Below are 21415 nucleotides of genomic sequence, written 5' to 3' on the forward strand. Positions count from 1 at the left end.
ATAAGAGAATGGAGGAGACTTCAGCAAGTGTGGTAAACTGGGTGGCGGAAGGCACCCTCGAGGTCCTCCAGATCTATAAACTCCTGCAATATGTGCGGGAGAAAAACAAAGCACAGATAAATAAGATGGTCGACGTGGGTGTATCCAATCTGCTAAATCTGACCGAACCCAAACAAGGACTCGGTGCCTTGTACCAAGCCTCTCTGGACCGTGATGAAGACTTGGTACGGTTCCTTCTGTCATTGGGAGCCCACCCTGACATACAGGACAAGAAGGGCCGCACACCACTGATGCTGGCTGCACAGTTGGGCTACTTCAATATTGTGTATCTTTTGATCACAAATCATGCAAATGTGAATCTCACAGATGAAGAGGGAAAAGGCAAGAACATCTTTTTATGTTCTCTACAATCTTAATCGAACTTGTTTACAATGTATTTACCTATACCGATACGTTAAAATTATTATATAGGTACAAAAAAAAAAGTAATGCTTTTGTTCTTTGAAATATTTTTTATTGTAATTTCCTCGGTTATATTTAGTATTGCTTTTACTAATTATCCTCTTCATTTGTAGGGGTGCTGTTCTACTGCATCTCTCCAGCTAAAGAACATGCTCTCTGCCTGCAGATGGCGCTCGGCTGCAACGCAGATGTCAACAATGTTTCTAACTCAGGGAAGCCACTGCTTGTGTTCGCCTGTGAGCATGCGAAGGACTGTGAAAATCTGTGCATAAACATTTTGGAGAAAGGAGCTGATCCAAATGCAGTAAATCAGGTTGGAGAGCTGTCCTCAAATCATAGCTCGGAATCAGATTAATGTTCCCTTATATGTTTGACACAGCAAGAATCCAAAATTGTATGCATAGATGATTCAAAGTTCTCTTTTACAAATACATAATATTACAACTACTTTTATAGCTCATATAGTATGATATAGTGACAACATGGAGCTCATATTAGGACTTTGAAGCTTTATTTAGATGTCCAAACTGAGCAATATTTCGCAGTTGCTAATGGCCATAAATTATTATTTATATGGCCAAAAAATCTGATAGCTTCATAGCTTGTAATGTAGGTCAATGAGATCTTTATAACGGTGTCATAGGCTACTTACATAAAATGCATATAAATATTAATTGTCACTCTCTCTTTCAATAATTTGTCTTAGTAAGATTAAATATTTAGCTTTATGATTAAAGTTCTGTAGATTAGACTTTATTGTGGCAGGTAAAATATATAATACAATGCGATACAATGATGACTGAGAGATGAAAAAAAAAGTTCCCCAGAAGCCTAATATATCATTTTAACATAATTTAGAAATATTGCTTACAATGTAAGGTTATTCTTAAATCAATAAAGATTTATATATCAAAAAGACTACGTTTTTAGAATAATACTAAAAGGCCTTTTAATTGCTAAAAAAAAGTAGTAACTATCGATCAGATGACAAAAGTTATGTTTTTTCAGCAAAGTTTTGATCATATTGGTAATTTGGAGTCTTTCGAATTTTCCATATAAAATATGAGACAGTCTGTTTAATAGGTCAGCATGAAAATGTGGATTTTGAGTTGAATCAGTATATTTGTTATGTTTTGGCTCTCCAAAGTTGACAGGATGCTCTGCGCTCATGGAGGCATCTAAGGCTGGTGCTGTGAAGCTTGTCAGAGCCATTTTACAAAAAGGAGGGAATCCTGACATGCTTGATCAGGAAGGACGATGTGCTGCCCACTTTGCCGCAGAAGGAGGTTTCCTTGAGGTTATGCCATGGCATTCTGAATAGCACAAAATTCACCTTTGTTTCACTTTGGAGACTATTACTGTCTCTGCTTTGTGCAGGTTTTACAGGTGCTGTCTGCATACTCTGCTGACTTGGGTATCAGCTCGACTAAGGGTAACACACCACTGCACTTTGCTGCGGCTGGCGGCTTTAATGAGTGCTGTAGATTCCTGGCCCAAAGAGGTAGGCTGGGTCTAATGTCTTTCCATTTTCCCCAAAACAATTACTGACTAAATTAAATAAACATTGACCTGATTCAAGCTGAATACCGACACACTACTGTCTTCAGTAGAGCTGCTTATCAGTGAAATGAACTTGTTTCACATCACATCAAATTTCTATTGGAATGTCTGGATTTTACCAACAAAATTTTGCAGAACAATGGTAAATGTGACCAAACCTTTATTCATGGGAGTGCTCTCTTTTGTCTACAACAGGATGTAATCCTAAACTGAAGAATCTGGAAGGTCAACTTCCGAGCCAAGTCGCCAAAAGCAATGGCCACAAAGCTGCCCTGAAGGAGCTCAAAAAAGCAGAGAAGATGCATGTGAAGCTTTCTGCACCCGATGCTATAAACCCCAATGAACTCTGGGCCGTCACCCTTCACGACTGGTCCTGTGAGCACGAGACGACCTTGCGCAAAGCCTTTGAAATGGCTGAGGGACTCGACAAACGTGTTGAAAACATTTCTGTGGAAAATTTTGTGTCTTCCCTTCAAGCGCATCAAGCTCCTGTAAGTAATGAGAACCTACAAAGGATCATCATGGAACATGACAAAAACCGTGAAAGTGTCGTCAACATAAATGACTTTTTCAAAGGCCTCAAGTACCTCCAGAAGGCCTTTGTCATCTCATCCTACGCTCCGAAGCAGGCTAAGAAGGAAAAGGGTAGCAAGGAAAAGAAGAGTGGCAAATCTGCCCCATCGTTACCCATATGCATAATGCCACCTGAGCAAATCTCAATAAGAGAGGACAGTGGACTACCTTACTACCTGATCGAGATCTACCAGCCATTTACTGACACCAACCGGTTCAACCCAGACCGGCCACCAATTCACCCCATTGAGAATGATTCGGCTTGGTATATCGATGAGTCTGAAAAGACCTATACCAACATCCATTATTGTGTGAAGACTGGAGATCTAGAATCTCTCAGCCTGGCGTTTACCCAACAAGTGCCTGTTGATGTCAAGGATCAGTTCTTTAAGACGCCACTCATGACAGCATGCAGCTGTGGCAACTACCAAGTAGCGAAATTCCTCATTTCACTGAGGTAATGCTAAAAGAAAACTGCAGATTTAATGTAATTGGAGGACCATTAGACTGTGTAATTAAAAAAAAAAAAAAAACATTGTTTATTTGACTCCTCTGTAGGGCTGATGTCAATGCAGCTGACCAGTTTAACTGGACGGCCCTCCACCATGCTTGCCATGCAGGTCATGTAGACATTACCATCATGCTGGTGCAATCTGGAGCCGTGGTGGATGCAGTGGCAATGAATGGAGCAACTCCACTCATGAGAGCTATTGAAAGCTGTCGATTCAGCTGTGTAGAGTATCTCATCAAAGCTGGAGCCAATGTCATGGCAAAAAACAAGAGAGGTGCTGGGTTTGATATTGAAATGCCTCTATTTTTTCTACATTATATTATTTTTCGAAAGTTTAATGTCATTAATAGTTAAATTAAGAATTTTAAGGATATTTGAAAAAGTCTATATATAGGAATAAATTAAATGTTACATAATATATATATATTATGTAAATATTTTTTAAATGTAATTTATTCATGTGATATAGGGTGAAAAACTGAATTTTCAGCGGCCTTTAATCTAGTCTTTAGTGTCACATGATCCTTCAGAAATCTAATATGCTGATTAATTTTGTGGAGTCCATATTTTAAAAAAATCTGGATTCTTTGAAGAATTGAAAGTTCAAATTTAATTTGAAATAGAAAACTTTTGTAACAGTAGTCTACTATTTGTATATTTTTCTTCATTTATTTAAAAAACAATTCAATGTTTTTGTATACACAGACCAGAATTGCTTGGACATTGCTATAAATTATGGCGATGCGAGAATCATTGCTTTGCTCATGGCCAAATTCAGCAGAAAGGACAAAGAAAAACCAACTTTAAAAACAGCCTCTTCAGCACAAGAAAAGGTAAAAGGGGAAATGCCCTTCTTTCTATAGCTATAGTTTGGATGTTTAATGAGTTATATTCTGTTTTTGCAGATGCGTATTCGGTCACCAGCACCACTGGTTTCCGCAGCTGTGAAAAAAGACCTGAGAGACAATATCATAGTTAAGAACCCAAAGTTCAAGATTAGAAGTGGCACCAACAAGTCTGACATCAGCTTTGTTCCCAAAACCGTAAGATAATATAAATATAATATAAAAATAAAATGTCTAATGTTCGATAGACACTGAGAATTTCTGATGTTTTCTGCATTCTAGCTTTGGGGAAAACATCTTACCAACAGTTCGCAACACACTGAGAAGTAGAAGAGAACACTTTGACAAAAAGACGCTTCTCAAGGACTTCATACACTTCAACAGAGCATCCCAGAGCTGAATGGGATTGAATGACTGGGGTGGAATAAATTAAATGTCTCTGTGCAAAACCTGCTTTGCATTCAGAGCTACAGTCTGTCTTTTATTTCTGAAAAATGTGTCTTTCCAAGACTTGTTCGTCTTTTGTCATTTGAGAAAAAAATGAAAGAAGGACCACAGAAAAACCATGTAAATCCCTTTTCTTGACAGTGGATAAAAATAACCTTTTTATAATCAGTCACTGGGATGCACAGTGGTCACCTTAGTGTTCTGCCATTTGGTATACTGCTGTACAAACCCCTGACTGAGAGCACCACCTGCTCTATAAGCCTTTTTCCTTTGCGCTTCTCCTGTGACTTTGGCTCTAATCACCAACCCCCACTGAACACAGGAAAAGGAGATGTCAGTCATATGTTTCAAGGTAACACATTAATCATTGTAAGTGATTGTGTCATTCTGATTGAAATATGCATGAACACGTGCATGATTTAAATCATCACATTGGCCAGTAGGGGGCAGTCAGACACAATAATGCATAATTTAATGCACCATTTTAACTTGGGACAACATTTTGGTTGACAACAAGACATTAATAATAGGTCTGCTTATGTATTTAAAGATTAAAATTAGAATTTTGTCTGGATATGTTAAAGGAAGAAACACTGAAAAGTTTATTTTTTAATGTAGGCTAGATATAAAATATTGTGTACAAGAAATAATGTGCACAGCACATAGGTGTTGTACTATGACTCTGTTTAGAGGTGTTTAAATAAATAATTGTCCTGAAAACTAATATGTATTCAACCCCTGGCCATTAAAGATGTAGGTGAGTTTGTGTCTTCATCAGAATAGAAATTTAGCATTCCGTTACTTGACCAACAATGGATCCTTTGCAGTGAATAGGTGCCATCAGAATGAGTTGATAAATCATAATAACACTTTGTCTGGTGCAAAGTTTATATATATATATAGAGAGAGAGAGAGAGAGAGAGAGAGCTGTTTTGGTCTTTTGTCACAGTGTTTGATCTGTGCATATTTCTCTTCTGATTGAAAAATTTGGATATTGAATATGGATTACATATATACACATCATATTTTAGAAGCAATGGTTTGGAGTTAAAATTATTTAATGGATTTGTATATTACAAACACAGTTTCTCAATTCACAAGAATGATGGACTGGAGTGGTGTGGTTTATTTGTGGATTATTGTGATTTTTCTTTTTTTATCAGCTGCTTTCATTCTGACGGCACCCATTCACTGCAGAGGATCCACTGGTGAGAAAGTGATGCAATGCTAAATTTCTCCAAATCTATTTCAAATTGCAACAAATCCATCTTTTTGTTTTTATTTATTTATTTTATTTTTTTTATGGATGGCCTGAAGGTAAGTCAATTTTAAGCAAATCTTCCTTTTTGGATTAACTATTTCTTTTACAAGACCCTAAAAACCAGACAGCCTACTCTATGTCTAAAATGTACTTTTAAATGCTGTTCGTCTCCATTGAATGTAAATTCTGCAAAGCTCAATAGAAATTCAGAACACCTGCACATTGTTGTTCACAGGCTCTGACTCGGCACGTTCGCATGAAAGGAGACACAGAGGAGTCAGCTGGAACTCTATATGTGCAGCCGGATGTGATGATAGTTCAAGTGGCCATTGCAGCAAGGACAAGACACTGAAGATATAAATTCTTCTGCACTACAGACAGAAGCAGGGCAATCAATAGACATGTTAGATTCGATATTATTAAATAATTAATTCATACTGTACACCAGGACTGTTAAAGCGCAAGGCCTTAAAAGGATGAGGAACTGATAATCGGCTCCAGTGCTGGAGGTAATTGCCTTGATGATGTGGCACTCACAGACACACTCACCTCAGCTCCTAATCTATAGCTTCAAAGGAAAAAGGAAGAGGAGGGGGGAAAGGAGAAAGGTGTCCCACAAATGAGGAGGGAGGAATATGTAGAAAAGCAGATGAAGGTTATTCAATAAATGAAGGTGAAACAAGTATCAAGTCCAAATGTTATCATAACATAATATAACATAACATTCCGTTTTTAGGACACTTATTAGTTTTAAATATATTGAACTGTATTTATAATTCCAGTCTTGAATGCCAGTTGCTCAAATCAGCATTCTAGTGACTCTAAAGAGAAAGATCTACACTGTTAGAAAAATGGTACAAAGCTGTCAAAATGTTCTTTTAAGAACTGTTCTCTGAAAAGTTCTTTGGGGAACCAAAAATGGTTCTTCTATGGAATCACAGTGAAAACCACTCTTGCGTCCTTTATTTTTAAGTGTATAGAATACACTTTCAATAGGACAAAATGTGTTTACGGTCGAAACAGGTCAGTACCATGGAATCAGATATTGAACCTTTATTTTTAAGTGTGTGAAAACAGACTTCCACAGTGTATAGTACTGTGCAGTAAAGCTTGTATTCCATTCTCTGTCTTTAATATATGACAGCCTTTCATATTTTTTGTGGTTATTCCAATTATGGTCTAAAATACCAAATTGTAAAAGATCATAATTAATGGTTAATTTGCATGTTCAAGTTAGTGGATCCAATTTGACCTCATCAGATATTTGAGAGTGAGTCCTTTAAAAACTGTGATGTTCCATGCTGCTGAAATATGCTGAATGTCATATGTATTTGAATCATTAAGATGCGCACATGATATTTAGAAAGGTGGCTCTCTCTAAATGTGCCTCTTTTTATTACTTCACATGTATTTTCTCCTATATAATTATCTGCATCTGCAGCAGTGCCATTAACCCTACACAAAGATGGGATATTGTTTCTGCTGCTTATTCACAGTTCAGCATGCAATCATCGATGGTAGGCAGATGATGAGGTTAATGACAGATTTCCCACCTTTTTTTTTTTCATGAGCAACAAGGGCTCTTTCTGATATGTTGTGGGGGTGGGTTCTGGCAGTGCTGATTGACAAGAAAAACTGAAGAGAATCTGGCTTAAATAAATGAGCTTTAATTGGTAACAGTATGGGTCCTGTAAATGCGCACTTGTGTCAAAGAATTCAGGATTAATCAGCACTTGCTCTGCCGGTACGAACAGAAAGGAGCTGCAATGATATGTAAATCACATCTCATATTAAAAACCCAATTCACAACCTAATCTGAATTTAAATGTTATCAATACATCAGTGTGACAGACTTCATTCTAGATAACAATGGCATCTTCAGACAGTAAACAAGACTTGGGTGCTAAAGACTAATAATCTTGTAAGTGTAAATCAATATATTTAGCAGGGTTTTTCTGTTTGTTGGATGTTGCACTGACTAGCATTACTGTCTCATTTGTATGTGCTGAGTCAATATCCATACCCTCCAGCAGTTATTTTCTCCTCTGCTGTCTAATGGGGTGTGTGTGATTTGTTTTACATTGCATGTTTAAACAGTCAAACTGTTTTTTGCCTCTTGGCCGGACAGTATTTTTATCTCAGGAGATTCTTGACCTTCATCTGTCCTGCTGAGTTAAGTATCCAGATTTTATGTCTTGATTTGTTTTAATGTAGTGAAGCACTTTGCCAGATTGTTTTGTACTACTAGCCTTCTGTTGCTTTCTTTTTCAGGTCCTCCTTCGCCAAAGTCACAATAACCTTGTCTAACACATCCTCGAAACACACTCTAGTTACAAATACAAACCGAAAGAACAGTAAGCAAGAACCTTTAGAAGTCTAAAAGCCATTAAATAATGAAATAAGTGCTATTGATTCGTGCCCGTTATCTGAATCTGTAAGTATATATAGCTAAAGCACTTTTATCTGATCTTGCTCCCATTAGAAAATCAGGCTGACTTGATGCTTGGGGCAAGACACAAACAAGCAATGTTTTTCTTTTGTTTATTTTTTTTATAATGATATTGGAAATACAAACAAGGCATCCATTTCAAAACCCAATGTATATGTAGGAAAAGGGGAAAATCAAGGGACTTCAGCAAACTTCTGTTCCACTTGATATTTTACTCTTGCATTTTGAACAGATTAACGGAGTATTTCATCCAAAAAGCTGCATGTTTGTAGTGAACAAATCCATCTTTCGAGGAAGCGATATTATGACTTACAGACTGGTATTTTGGCCAGAAGTGATGGTTTAAAGTTAAAATCCCTTGATGGCTTTTCACTTCACAAGATGTTAAATAATGGATTACTTGTGGATTATTATTATGTTTTTATCAGCTCTCACTCTGACGGCAGAGGATGCATTGATGAGCAAGTGATGTAATGCTAAATTTCTCCAATAGTATTCCCATGAACAAACAAACTCATCTTCATCTTGAATGTCCTGAGGGTAAGTACATTTTATAATACTTTTCATATATTGGTGTACTATGCCTTTACCAATACAATTGTCCCCCCATTTTCAGACGCTTCCTTATACAAGTTTATTTATATATTATCCATTAATGAGGCCTTGTAAACTGATGACATGGTCAGATTCAAACAAAATGGACAAACTTTTAATTTGGCATTTCAACAACTCTGAGGCCACAGTCTATTAGGTGATTCCCAAGGTCATTTCCTAGCATTTTAAAGGAGAACTGCTTAATTTCACAATCACAATAAATCAGATGGAGTCAAATAACCCATACATTCCAATATAACATAAAGCAGGGATCAATGAGCGCTAAATCAGCGCTAGAACATCTCGTCATCCTGGATTAGGGCGGGGACATTTACACTCACACAGGGGCTGTATGGGCACGCCCTATTGAGGCTCATTATGACGTCAGAGGGGCACGCCATCTTTGATGAGGGATGAGGTTTTTTTCACTCACTCACTCACTCCAGAGCTGTGTGCACGCGCATTAGGTGACCCAAATCAGTGCTGAAGGAGGCAAGGCGATAGTAACATCTCCAACGTGGTTCATCGAGTGCGAGGTAGGTGTTTTGATTTGTTTGCACAGCTTTTTGCATGAGCTGTAGGCGCTCAACTCTCACAGGTTCACTTCGTTAATTTATTAAAAAAAAATTCATAGTGTAGTTAGCGTTTTTACTTCGATGAAGTTTCAAATAGATATCAGAACTGTAACTGATCGATTCAAAGCGTTGGTTCGTGCTCATGCCTGTTGTGTGTATTTCAGCACCGCGGACAGCGCTCATTAAGAGACGCGCCCGTCAAAACATTAAAAATACACCGAACAAAGACAAAACTACTTATTTTAGCATTTAATTAACGCTTTTGTGAAAGTCAAGCATCACTGGTACAAACAACCCGTTTTCTTTTGAATAAATCATAGATGTGTCCTAGTTTTTGAGCAGATTGAATTAATTCATCTCCAGGTAATTTTTTATTTATTTTTTATTTACCTGCAAGACGTTCATTATTAAAAGAATATTTACTCAAACAACAACTAAGGTTATTCTGGACTATATTTTGCAACCATATACCGTAGGGGTGGAATATTTTTCCATATAATGGTTGAGTGCACTTTAAAAATGTAAGTGACTGTAATGGAAATATAGAAAAATTATCTTATATAATCAACTGCAAGTTAAATTAATATATTCTAAAAGAAAAAAACATGCATTTTATTCTATATTTATGGAGAAAAATTTAAAGATCTTCAGTATGCATTTGTTAAATATAAATATAAAATGCATGCATAAATGCAAATACACATAACAAAGCAAAATACCTTTAAGGTAAAATATATCTATGAAATATGAAATCTTCTTTTATTTAGGAAAAAGGGGCGTTCCAAAAATTCCCTGTGTGAGGAATCACATTTTAATGAGATTTAGTATATTTAATTGATATTTATTGCATTATTTACTTTGTGATTTTAATGAAGGAGTTTATTGTTGTGCTTTGTCTTCATGTTATCATTGACCACAGTTGATGAAGAGACCAATTTTCATTATCTTGTTGCATTTTAAAGGTTCCTATAAGTTGGTTCATCAACGTTAAATTATTTAATGACATATATAGTCAAATAATGCCATTTCATAATGCCAGAAATATTGTCACGGTAATTTTGCAACAAAACTCTGGCAATCATAGCTGTCCTTTTTACTTTACATTTTTGTTATTAATATTAAAAATATATATATATATATTTTTTTTAATCTTTATAAGCCTATCCTCCATGGTGTTATGTTAACTTGCTCTTATGTTAATGCAATACTAAATCATAAGACATTGATTGAATGTAAGATGAGCTTGTTGATAGATGATAAATATGATTGAAGTCACATTGAAGGGCAGCTGGGCCCTGACCATAATTGCATTTAAAGGTATAGCTGTTTTCTATATAAATTAAATTAACACTGCCAAAAGTTTGTCACACCTCTCCATGTGCAGTGAGCCAGCAGACATCGATGTTCAAGGAGAGCCTTGGGACTTGTAATGTTGACATTGCTCTTCTGTTTGGGGGGGAAGTGCCCAGTGCAGATTGCATAACTGTTTATCTAGGCCAGGGTGTGTTTTCGTTGTCATCAGGTCTGTTTACAGCTTTATATTTTCTAACGGGGTGTTGGCACCGAACTCTTCCCTCGGAGAGGCTAGTGACATTGAACAGAAAGACACTTTGTTTAGGGGTTCATGTGTGGATGCTGGAGGAAATTGTTGTATTGTTGCTTTATTTTTAGGTTGGTGTCAAAATTATCCAGTTTTAGAAAATAATTGAGGCGCTTGATGCAGGTGGAAATGAATATGTTGGGCACACCCTATACCTGTATGCATTTTGTTCCAAGGGTGTTCCACAGTGTGAAGTCTAGCGCTGCTTTTCCTAACACATGGTGTTTAAAAATTTAATGAAAACAGTGATACATTTGTCTTAAAAGGATTTGGAGCATTATTTACAGACCTCAAAGGAAATATTAACTAATCTTTTTCTTGTTAAACTTAATCCAGTAATTCATGTTTTATTCACAACTAAATATATATATATATATAGAAATTTGTTTCTAAATCACTTCATGTTGTGTGATTCAGCAGTGATTTTACATTGTGACGTACAGAAACATCACATCAGTCAGAGATTATGATATAACACGCTCCTTAGGCTGCATATGACTTTACTGGCTTTGTGGATGCGCCGTATGTCAAACAGTCGAATGCAAATTGTCTGTTTGCTGTAAAGTTCTCTTCTCTCGTTGACTCTGGTGGTGACTAATGCCGTCCATGCTGTGCATATGGGCTGTGCAGATGACAGGCTCATGTTCTGCTCTAGGCGTGCAATGCTAACATGTTCAGGCTCCTCTGTAGGGTCAGAGAGAAAGTTAGCAGCCCGCAGAAATGACTATGGCTGGTGGCTTTAATGGATGGCTTCGTACAAGCTACCTCCGCTCCATCAGATTAGTACACTGGGCTTTATCCCTTCCTGAATGGGACACTCACTTTGGTTTTAAAGCGGTAATCCCCTCTGGTAAAGATGATTGCTTTGAACCTCCCGAACGCTGCTGCACTACACAGCCAACGCTCTGACACAAATATGACAAATATATAATCCTGAAGTTTTCAAATAATCATTTCAAACTTGATATGCTTTTAAGGTGGCGGTATCCAGCAGGTTTTGTGGCATCCTTAGGGTTGCTTCTCTTGTCTGTGTGCAATCTGGCATTTACCCAGAATAGCAACATTTTCTAGGGGCAGACTGTCATCTTTTTTCCCTCTTTTCAAAAAAGGACATGTGGCCTTTGATAACACAGCACATTTCACGGCTTGTTCTTTGTAACCCTATCATGTCTGCTGTGCCTCTTCTGCTTGTCACGGGGCAAAACACGGGTAACATCCTTGAAAAGTATATGCGGTTTGCTTTTATGAATGTTTTAGCTGCTGCTTACTGTCATGTTGTGTTGTCATTCCATGCTGGCTTACAGCTGAGAAGAATCTTTTAATAGTAACCGTTAAAAATAAAGATTTTTCAAGGGCATTGATGGTTCCATAAAGAACGACCATCAATTGCACAATAGGGGAAAAAGGTTCTTTAGGTTATTAAACTGTTCTTCACACTAAGAAAAATTGGTTCTTTTAAGATTTGTTCACTGAAAGGTTCTTTGCAGAACCTAAAAATTGTTATTTTATGGCATTGCTGTCAAAACCTCCTTTTGGAAACTTCATTTTTAAAGAGTTTTGGAAAAAAAATTGACCGAGGACTAAGTTTTTTTTATGCTTTGAATGTCAGTCATATAACCCATTTTATTTCTGCACACTGATGTATTTCTAAATTAAATATGACTTCTCATTTCTATGAGAAGAAACGTGTGTCACTTCCTTTGTGAATTGTTTAGCTTGTGAAAAATATCCCATTTGGAGCCAAGCAGTCGGAGGTGAGGGGTTTTGTGATAGCAGGCGAAAAGAAATATAGTTGCAGAGGTAGAACAGGATATTACTTTCTGATTAAAGATTACAAACACAAGCCATTTTTTTATTTAATATAATGTGCAATGATGCATTGTGCACAATAAGACCCGAAATGTGCTTTGACAAAGTAAATATACATATATTTATTTTCTTCTTCTCCTTTTTTTTTTATGTGGACCATTTCCATAGACTGTGACACATTTAAACAGTTATTAACATCCAAATAGTGAGGTTTTTAATATTTAAATGTTCTACATTTTCAATTTTCAACTTTCAAATATACTGTAAAAACAGCAGATGTGATTGCCAGAACTTTACCATGAAAATACAGAAGCAACATTTTAAGTTAAATTAATCTTAAATTAAGAGTATATACTGTAAAAACTTCTTTCTTTTGCTGTTGGACAGTAGTTTCTTTTCACCGCTATATTTGTTAACCCAACTATGATGACTTCTGAGAAGCACCGAAATTCAAAAAAGGTCCATTACATGCATTTATTAATTCATACATTCATAGAGGATACATTTTAATAGTGCTCTGTTGTTTTAATGCCATATCGGCTATGGCCCATGCATGGCTTCTTATAGTAGTCTTTTTGGCCTATTTTTGCTGCTGTACATTTGGCTTCATGTTTTATTCAACCTTTCTTCACTTTTAATATGCCTGCCATGGATTTTTCCATGGTCTGACAGACTCGAACAGTTTTTGCATGTGTGTTGCTGTAGAGTTTTAAATATGAAGCTCCAGTCACACTCTGGGTATCATTAAGTTTGTGTTGTTGTGCCTCCTAAAGGCTTAAAAGGTCAGATGTTCATATATTTTAGAGAAAATGTGATGCATTGAGATACAGATCCCTTGTTGCATTTTGAGCTTTATTCATGAATTCCATGCAGAAAACCTGTGAAATTGTTCATCTCCTCACCTCTGGCACATTGAATGCATTCCCTCCTTTTAGTAAAGCTATTTGATGCACAGTCAAAGAAAAAATGTAAATAGTAAAAAACAAGAATTACCGAACACAAATAGGCTGTGTCAGAAATGAATTCAAACCTTTCTACCTCACATTTGCTTCCCATCCCCATTTTTGCCTTTGGCAAGGAGAAAGGAAATAGACTCATATCACAAATATGGCCTTGGGTTAAACTCTCCATTTTGCCACTGATTTAGGACCAATTCCCCTCCCATGGATTCTGTCTGCAAACATAACAAGAAAAATACAAAACTGATGTCAGATTTGAATTACATACACAATATCTCCAAAGCAACACATAGGAGCATGCTGGTTTGGATCGCTCTGATGAAGACCATTTCTCAGCAGAGGGCCGGCCGCTGCTCGAGGGACTCTCCTTGATCCTGGGATCAGGGTTTTAATGGAGATAAGCCTGTGGAGTGTTGGAGGTATATCCCGGGGGTTGAATGGTCATATGTGACCAGATGGTCCCTTGTGAACTGTGTCATATGAAGGAATCATGGGATAGCATTGGAGGGAGGGACCTTTGGAAGCACAGGCTCAGGTTAAATATGTTGACAAAGACATTTTGGTCAATGAGGTTAACACAGGGATTTTGAGTTACAATCCATCCGCTTTATTTGACGTTTGGTTAGTTTTATATAACATGTTATATAATTGAATTAAATGATCAATGGCCATAAAACAATACACCCTAAAGGAAAAGGGTTATTTTTAGTATTGTTTGTTTATTTATTTATATGCGTGTGTGTGTGATTTTATTTTAATTAGCAAAAAAAAGTTTTTGTTTTTTTGTTGTAACTACACGCTTCCAGCTATGGCACTTACATTGTAAATAGTTTGTTAGAGATGAGATGAGATGTTTTTGCAGTGCTGATTTTGCAGATTGAAGGGCTCTTAAAAGCGTGGAATGGACTTATATTTTTATAAAGTCTGCTGTCTTTGACGTCACAGCTGAGGACAGTGACTAGTGAAGGGTTTGAGATGAATGGACTAACAGATAGATCTCTCCAGGTATTATCAATGTCCTTGGTTCAAACAAACTAATAAAAGGAGAAAAACAAGCCTCTCAACAATCAGCTTCATTATGGTCACCTCATCATATTTAAAAAGTAAAGACATAAGACATATGATACAAGGTGAAGTCTTATAAAAGTAAGATGTCTAGTGATAAGCTATGAGAGGCTGTGTGTTACACTGCTTTTACAACAGGTAAAGAAAAAAAAGCAGAAGCAGCTATATTGATCAATAATTTTAGAAACTGACATAAACAGTGCATTCATAGTATAGTCTACATTTTGAAATATATTTCAGCTTGCATTAAAGAAATATTGATTTTTTAAAAATGAAAATCTGTCATTTACTTTACCTGGATTTGTATTATTATCTTGGTATAATAAATCTCGGCCACTCTTTTCAATATAATGAAAGTGAATAAAGACTGATACTGTGAAACTCCAAAAAATTAAGCTATTATTATGGAAATTCAAGCTTGAAAGCACTAGCTCCCATTCATTTTAATTACATGAAAATATTTTTTTTCCACAAAAGAAAAAAGTGATATTACAATAGCTTTAAATGAATAAACAGACTTTAGATTCAAAACTATGCATTTTATGATAGATGTAATATCATTACACAACATAATCTGGTCCTATTTATTCCTAGTACATTGTGGATTTTATAAGATCCAATCATGTCTATGTTCAGCCCCGTGTCTCTACACAACAACAGTGTTGCATTAATAATCTTGACCTCATAGATCTCAGTGAATAATGTATGTCTGCAGTATAAAGGCAGATACAGATGTGCCAGTGTGCAGCACTGACATTTCCACTGTCCTTGACCGAAACAGCTGCATCTGAAAGCCACAATGCACTTTTGAAGGTTTCTCCATCTTATAGCACATGCTCCAAGCTATGCGTCTTCAAAAGATTTTGAATTAAAGACTCATTTTAAATGCAACGGGATCAGAAATTGGAGACCATTGTGATGTTAATGATGGAAAAGCCTCAAAATAATGAGGAATATAATAATATTCAAGCTTTATTTTTGTATCAAATCTGTTTTAGATGAGCATGGGAAGTATCATATTAGAAGAAGTATAAAAATATTGGCTTCAATGCATTTTTACTGAAACAAAGACGAGCAGCTGTACGTGACATCCTCTCCATCACAGGGCTGAGATCATGATCGTGTGCCCTACTTTCAGAGTTGACTACGCCTCCTCAAGTGCAACGCCGAGCATGATTAATGTGCTTCAGCGTGTTTTCCAAATAGAGGTATTATATCAGCCTTAACTGAAATTCTGTTGACTTTAGGAAATTAACACTGCCAACTCACTTCCTGCTAACATACCTCCTCTGGAGTTACAGGATTCAGTTCTCCTGACATTTCCGTAATTTTATAGACGTGTACATTTGGGGATCGGTTGTAGCTGACCTGTGCATTCAACCTTGTTGTGCGGAATGGAACCTGTCGTTTTCGTGACAGTTATGTTCAAATATTTAATCACATACTTCACACAGCACTGACTCATGCTAACTATACCCCACTTTCTCGGTTTTTTATCACACCTTGGAGAACTGTTGTCTTCTGGAAGGTGTTGGAATGGCTGATTAGGTTTGATGAGCTGTGCTTTTGTAATGAGCAGGATTTAATAGTTGATTATTAAAGTTAAAAGGGCTCTTGGGGGAGTAACATGGAGTTGTCTTACATGGTGCAATTGATGCAGTCTATTTTTAAAGAGATCGTTCACCTAACAGATGAAAATCTTGGTATCATTTATTCCCCCTCATTTCGTTCCAAATCAGTATGACTTCCTTTCTGTTGAACAAAAAAAAAAACAGATGCATTCGCACTCTTACAGGAACAGTTCATCCAAAAATGAAAGTTTGCTGAAAATGTACTTAATGAAAATGTACTTAACCCCAGGCAATGGAAATGAGTTTGTTGCTTCATTGGAACATTCATTGGAGAAATTGAGCATTATCACTTGCTTACCAATGGATCCTCTGGAGTGAATGGGTGCCGTCAGAATGAGAGTCCAAACAGCTGATAAAACATCCGAAGGTAACCTACATGGTGCCAGTACATTAAAGGGATCATATGATGTTGCTAAAAAATAACATTATTTTGTGTATTTGGTGTAATGAAATGTGTTTATGCAGTTTATGTTTAAAAAACACATTTATTCCCCATACTGTACATTATTGTTTCTCCTCTATACCCAGCCTTTCTGAAATGCGTTGATTTTTATAAAGCTCATTGTTCTGAAAAGCGAAGTGTACTCTGATTGGCCAGCTAGTGCATTGTGATTGGCCGAATACCTCAAGAGTGTGATGGAAATGTTACGCCTCTTACCATACAGTGATGATACAAAAACAATAAAACCCATTATAAACGAGGAATTTGTTGCATCCAGTGGGGACCAAAATTACTTTTTTATAATGACTTATACTGTGTTTTTACGCGTTAAACATAAAAATATGTCTGCATTTGTGATCAGAGAAATTACAGACAACTAGTGCTACTCTACACTGCTAAAAACTTGCATTTGAATCATCAGTGGCAAAACGCTTAAATATGAAAACATACTTACAGTCTGTGAGTCAGAAGAGCCGGCATTGTAAGCTTCTCCACCAGGTTTAGGAAAATTCCTCCGTAAAACGCGTTGCAACTGCTTGGCAAGTGTTCATGTTTAAATGATTTTAGGAGGGTGTGGACGAGTCTTAGCTTTTAAATAGAATATCTGTTGGGTTTGAGACTTTAGTCTTTGCAACTTTAGGGATCTTATCTATTCACGAACAGCTTGTAACACTGCAAAGAGAAAGGAAAACTTAAAATCAGATCATATGACCCCTTTAATATCTTAAGTAGATATTATAGTGAAAAGGTGCATGTTTGTAATAAACAAATCCATCATTAAGATTGGAGATAAACTATTGCTTGATTGAAAAGGCCATCTCATCTGAATCAGGAGGGACATATGCACAGACCAAGCACCATTACAATAAAAAACAATCAAAAACAGTCCTAAATAAATATGTTGGTGGATTTTGATGTGAGAGGACAACAGGGGACGGCACCCATTCACTGCAGAGGATCCATTGGTGGGCAAGTGAAATGCTGAATTTCTCCAAATCTGTTCTGACGAAGAAGCAAACACATCTACATCTTGAGTAATCTGTGAGTGAGTAAATCTTAAGAAGATTTTCATTTTGAGGGGATCTTTTCCTTTAATATGTAAAACAGATGATCTCTTTATTCAATGTGGAATAAGATGGATAGGTTGGATGGAAATCTGCTTTCTGTGATTTTATGGTTCTTCAGGTTGCTTGGTAACTTGCAAATTACCCAGCACTTGTCTGTGCTGTTTGGATGTCCCACCATTTTCTCTTTCTCTCTATTTCTGTCCTTTACTGTGCCTTACTGTTATTTGAGTTGGCTTGTAAACATGTAGATATATTATGTTTGAAATCAAGTTTGGTTTTGCTTTGTTTCTCCTCTCGTTCTCTCCCTCTTTTCTGGTTGTCATGGTTATCAAGCTTTAAACTGAATGAGATTTGCTTTCTAATGGCTGTCTAGTGAATGTGAGACCAGGTAATGGTAGAGGAGTGGAAAGACCTTTGCTTTTTCTGATATACAAGGAAGTATCAGCTTCAGGATGGAGGTCACAGCTGGAATATCCAGAGACACGGCTTTGAGCAGAATGAGATCTGATTATGCTGCATATTAAGGGAACATTTGGTGTGGCATGAGACTAAATCATGCATAAAGGCACTTCTGCAAGAGTAAACATCACATATGACTATAATTAGACTCATGCCTGGGCCAGATAAGACTGTGCTGGAAGTGTTTTCTGGGGAGTAAAATCTTTAGTAAAAGTTTCCCCACGGGGTCACAGCCCATCATTATGCTAAGCAGGATAATCTCATGTTTTTATAGAGCATTTATTCAATAACTGCAATATTACAGAACAGATTTATGTAAAAATACACTAAATTATTTTTCATTATACACGATCCCTATACAGATTCATGCTGCTTCGTTCTTAGACCTTTATGATTATCTATCTAACTATCGATCCATCCATCTGTCTGTCTGTCTCTCAGTGTCATTTTGGTATCTTTAAGATTTTTTGTGTGTGTATATATATATATATATATAAAAATATGTGTACGTATATATATATATATATATAGGCTCATTTAAAAAGTACTGTGGCAAAGTGGAAAACTGTTCTGTGGTCAGACGAATCAAAATTTGAAGTTCTTTTTGGAAAACTGGGACACCATGTCTTCCGGACTAAAGAAGACAAAGATAACCCAAGTTGTTATCTCTGATGGTATAAGGTTGCATGAGTGTGTGTGGCATGGGCAGCTTACACATCAAAGGCACCATCAATGCTGAAAGGTATATCCAAGTTCTAGAACAACATATGTTCCCATCCAGACGTCGTCTCTTTCAGGGAAGACCTTGCATTTTCCAACGTGACGATGCCAGACCACATACTGCATCAATTACAACATCACGGCTGCGTAGAAGAAGGATCCGGGTACTGAAATGGCCAGCCTGCAGCCCAGATCTTTCCCCCATAGAAAACATTTGCCACATCATAAAGAGGAAGATGTGACAAAGAAGACCTAAGATGGTTGAGCAACTAGAAGCCTGTATTAGACAAGAATGGGACAACATTCCTATTCCGAAACTTGAGCAACTTGTCTCCTCAGTCCCCAGACGTTTGCAAACTGTTATAAAAAGAAGAGGGGATGCCACACAGTGGTAAACATGGCCTTGTCCCAAATTAAATAAAGAAAAAAATCATGCACTCAGCTAAATTAATCGGTTGAATTGACATATAAATGTGTGAGAGATTTCTTGTTAATGAATTTAAGAGAAGAGGCGGGACAACGCAGTAAGCTTGGTGTAAAGAGAGCCAGTGGGCCATAAATCCTCTTTGAGTAGTAGGTTTAATCCGTAGCCCCATGTCGCCCTGCATGGCCGATGTGACGCAGCCTGACGGGTTTAATACACATCAGGCAGCAGGTCTCTGGAGGGGAGGCAGTTCGATCTCTTTTGAAGGATACACTGAAATGATGAGTGACTGCTCTGTTTATCTCACTGACCTCTATCCAAAACATAATTTTCTTTTTATGGACTTCATTTTGATATAAAATTCATTGCTCTCTTCATGAGATGTGGAGGAGAACATGGTAGCATCTGGTCGTAGATGACTGGGGTCACATTCATCTTCTTCTTCACATTGTGTTGAATGCTCAATGAACTTCCATGAACATCCATTTATAAGGCAGACTCTTTATTCAATGTTTCACCATTGCCAGCTATTCTTAAATGTGCTGGGTGACAAATCCTGCCGAGCAATGTGCTTTTGGGATTTGTACTGGGACGTGTTATAAAGAAGCACCTGCTCTTTTCTTTGTCAGCGCTTACCTGAAATTGCTAGCAACATGAAGATTTGCTTAAAATGTGCTCTTTGGAGGTTAATCTGTCATAAGCTAAAATAAAATCTTGCATAAAGTCTAAAGAAATGCAGAAAGGGTTCAGAAACATAGCAAGGACATCTTTAAAATAATGACTTCAGTCATTCAAATTTTATTTTTTTAACGATGTCCTTTCCACGTTTCTGAGCCTTGATTGTGTAAGGATCCTTGCTGTCTTTGGAAGGGTCAGAGAGCTCTCAGAATTCTTCCAAAATATCTTAATTTGTCTTCTGAAGATGAACGAAAGTCTCACAGGTTTTGAATGACATGAGGGTGAATAATTAATGACAGAATTTTTTATTTTTGGGTAAACTGTCCCTTTAACAGCCATATTATATTCATATGCAGTAGCAGAAATATTTCCATATAAAAATATTTTTTTAAATAACAGTGTTTTCGACTGTATTTCATTCATCATATGCTGCTGCTTTTTTAGTGTGATTTATTTATTTTTTTGTTATATAATTGCATAAATATCTCAAAGGCAGACTCAGCTGGATGCTGTTTTTCACATATTGTAAATGTTCTGTGTAAATGTCAGTTCACTCTACATGTCACAGTACTCTGTTAATTATTCTGCTTATTTTATATTCACAATAGAAGCTGAGTCATTAATGTGGTTTTGGTTTGGCGTTACATTAAGCATCACATTGCGAGGGTCGTTTTTGCATCAGCTAGTTCTCATCAAAGGTGTCTAGATGGAAAATCTGCTAAAACGTTGAACTGGGGGTTACTTTTTAATGCAGAAATGAAATTATGTCCTTTTCAGTCCAGATAGATCTGATTATGCTCATCAAAATATTTCAGAACCAAGCCTCGTGACCCATGTTTTTGTTCTGTGCTAGTTCTTTATTTATAATAATCAAGATGCATCACCATCACATTAAATACAAATGGAGATGGCAAATATTGTTTAGAGACAACAGCACAAAGGTAATAAGAAACATACTCAGAGAAGGTTTTTCTTTTTTTTCTATTACTGTATAAATGGATTCATAGTTTGTCATTTTGTGCAACAATATGTCATGTTTTCACTCATGAATATAAAAAGGCAATTTCTCTCAAATGAATAATCAAGTATGTAATAAAGCCATGTTCCTGTTTTTTATGTAATCAAAGTTCAACAAACCTGTTCTTCAATGTCAAGACAGTATATATCAACCTTGTACTTGCCCTTCACGTCAGAGGTGGTTTGCACAACACAACACAACACAACACTTGCCAAAGGGCTAAACGAGATGAACTTTTGCATGCTAAAGAGAAAAATGCAATGCAC

At 36.6% G+C, this 21415-nt stretch overlaps 2 protein-coding genes across 3 annotated transcripts in view; both read left to right on the forward strand.

Annotated features, from left to right (window-relative positions):
• The first annotated feature begins 4 nt into the window (after positions 1–4).
• On the forward strand, positions 5–5113 carry ankef1b (ankyrin repeat and EF-hand domain containing 1b). The gene is made up of 9 exons (XM_052580183.1): positions 5–381; positions 576–775; positions 1610–1759; positions 1840–1963; positions 2218–3052; positions 3154–3380; positions 3812–3939; positions 4012–4149; positions 4234–5113. The coding sequence occupies exons 1-9, from the start codon at positions 9–11 to the stop codon at positions 4279–4281; spliced, it is 2223 nt and encodes a 740-aa protein (XP_052436143.1). The 5' UTR covers positions 5–8; the 3' UTR covers positions 4282–5113.
• A 4096-nt stretch (positions 5114–9209) lies between these two features.
• snap25b (synaptosome associated protein 25b) overlaps positions 9210–21415 on the forward strand; it is a 33585-nt gene continuing 21379 nt past the window's right edge. Inside the window, exon 1 of one of the 2 annotated variants that reach the window (XM_052579725.1) lies at positions 9210–9238. The gene's annotated coding sequence lies outside the window, so the exon portion shown is untranslated. The remainder of the gene's footprint in view (positions 9239–21415) is intronic. The other variant, XM_052579724.1, reaches the window with a different exon arrangement.

The sequence above is a fragment of the Carassius gibelio genome, chromosome B17 (assembly GCF_023724105.1).
Source record: "Carassius gibelio isolate Cgi1373 ecotype wild population from Czech Republic chromosome B17, carGib1.2-hapl.c, whole genome shotgun sequence".
Classification (NCBI taxonomy): domain Eukaryota; kingdom Metazoa; phylum Chordata; class Actinopteri; order Cypriniformes; family Cyprinidae; genus Carassius; species Carassius gibelio.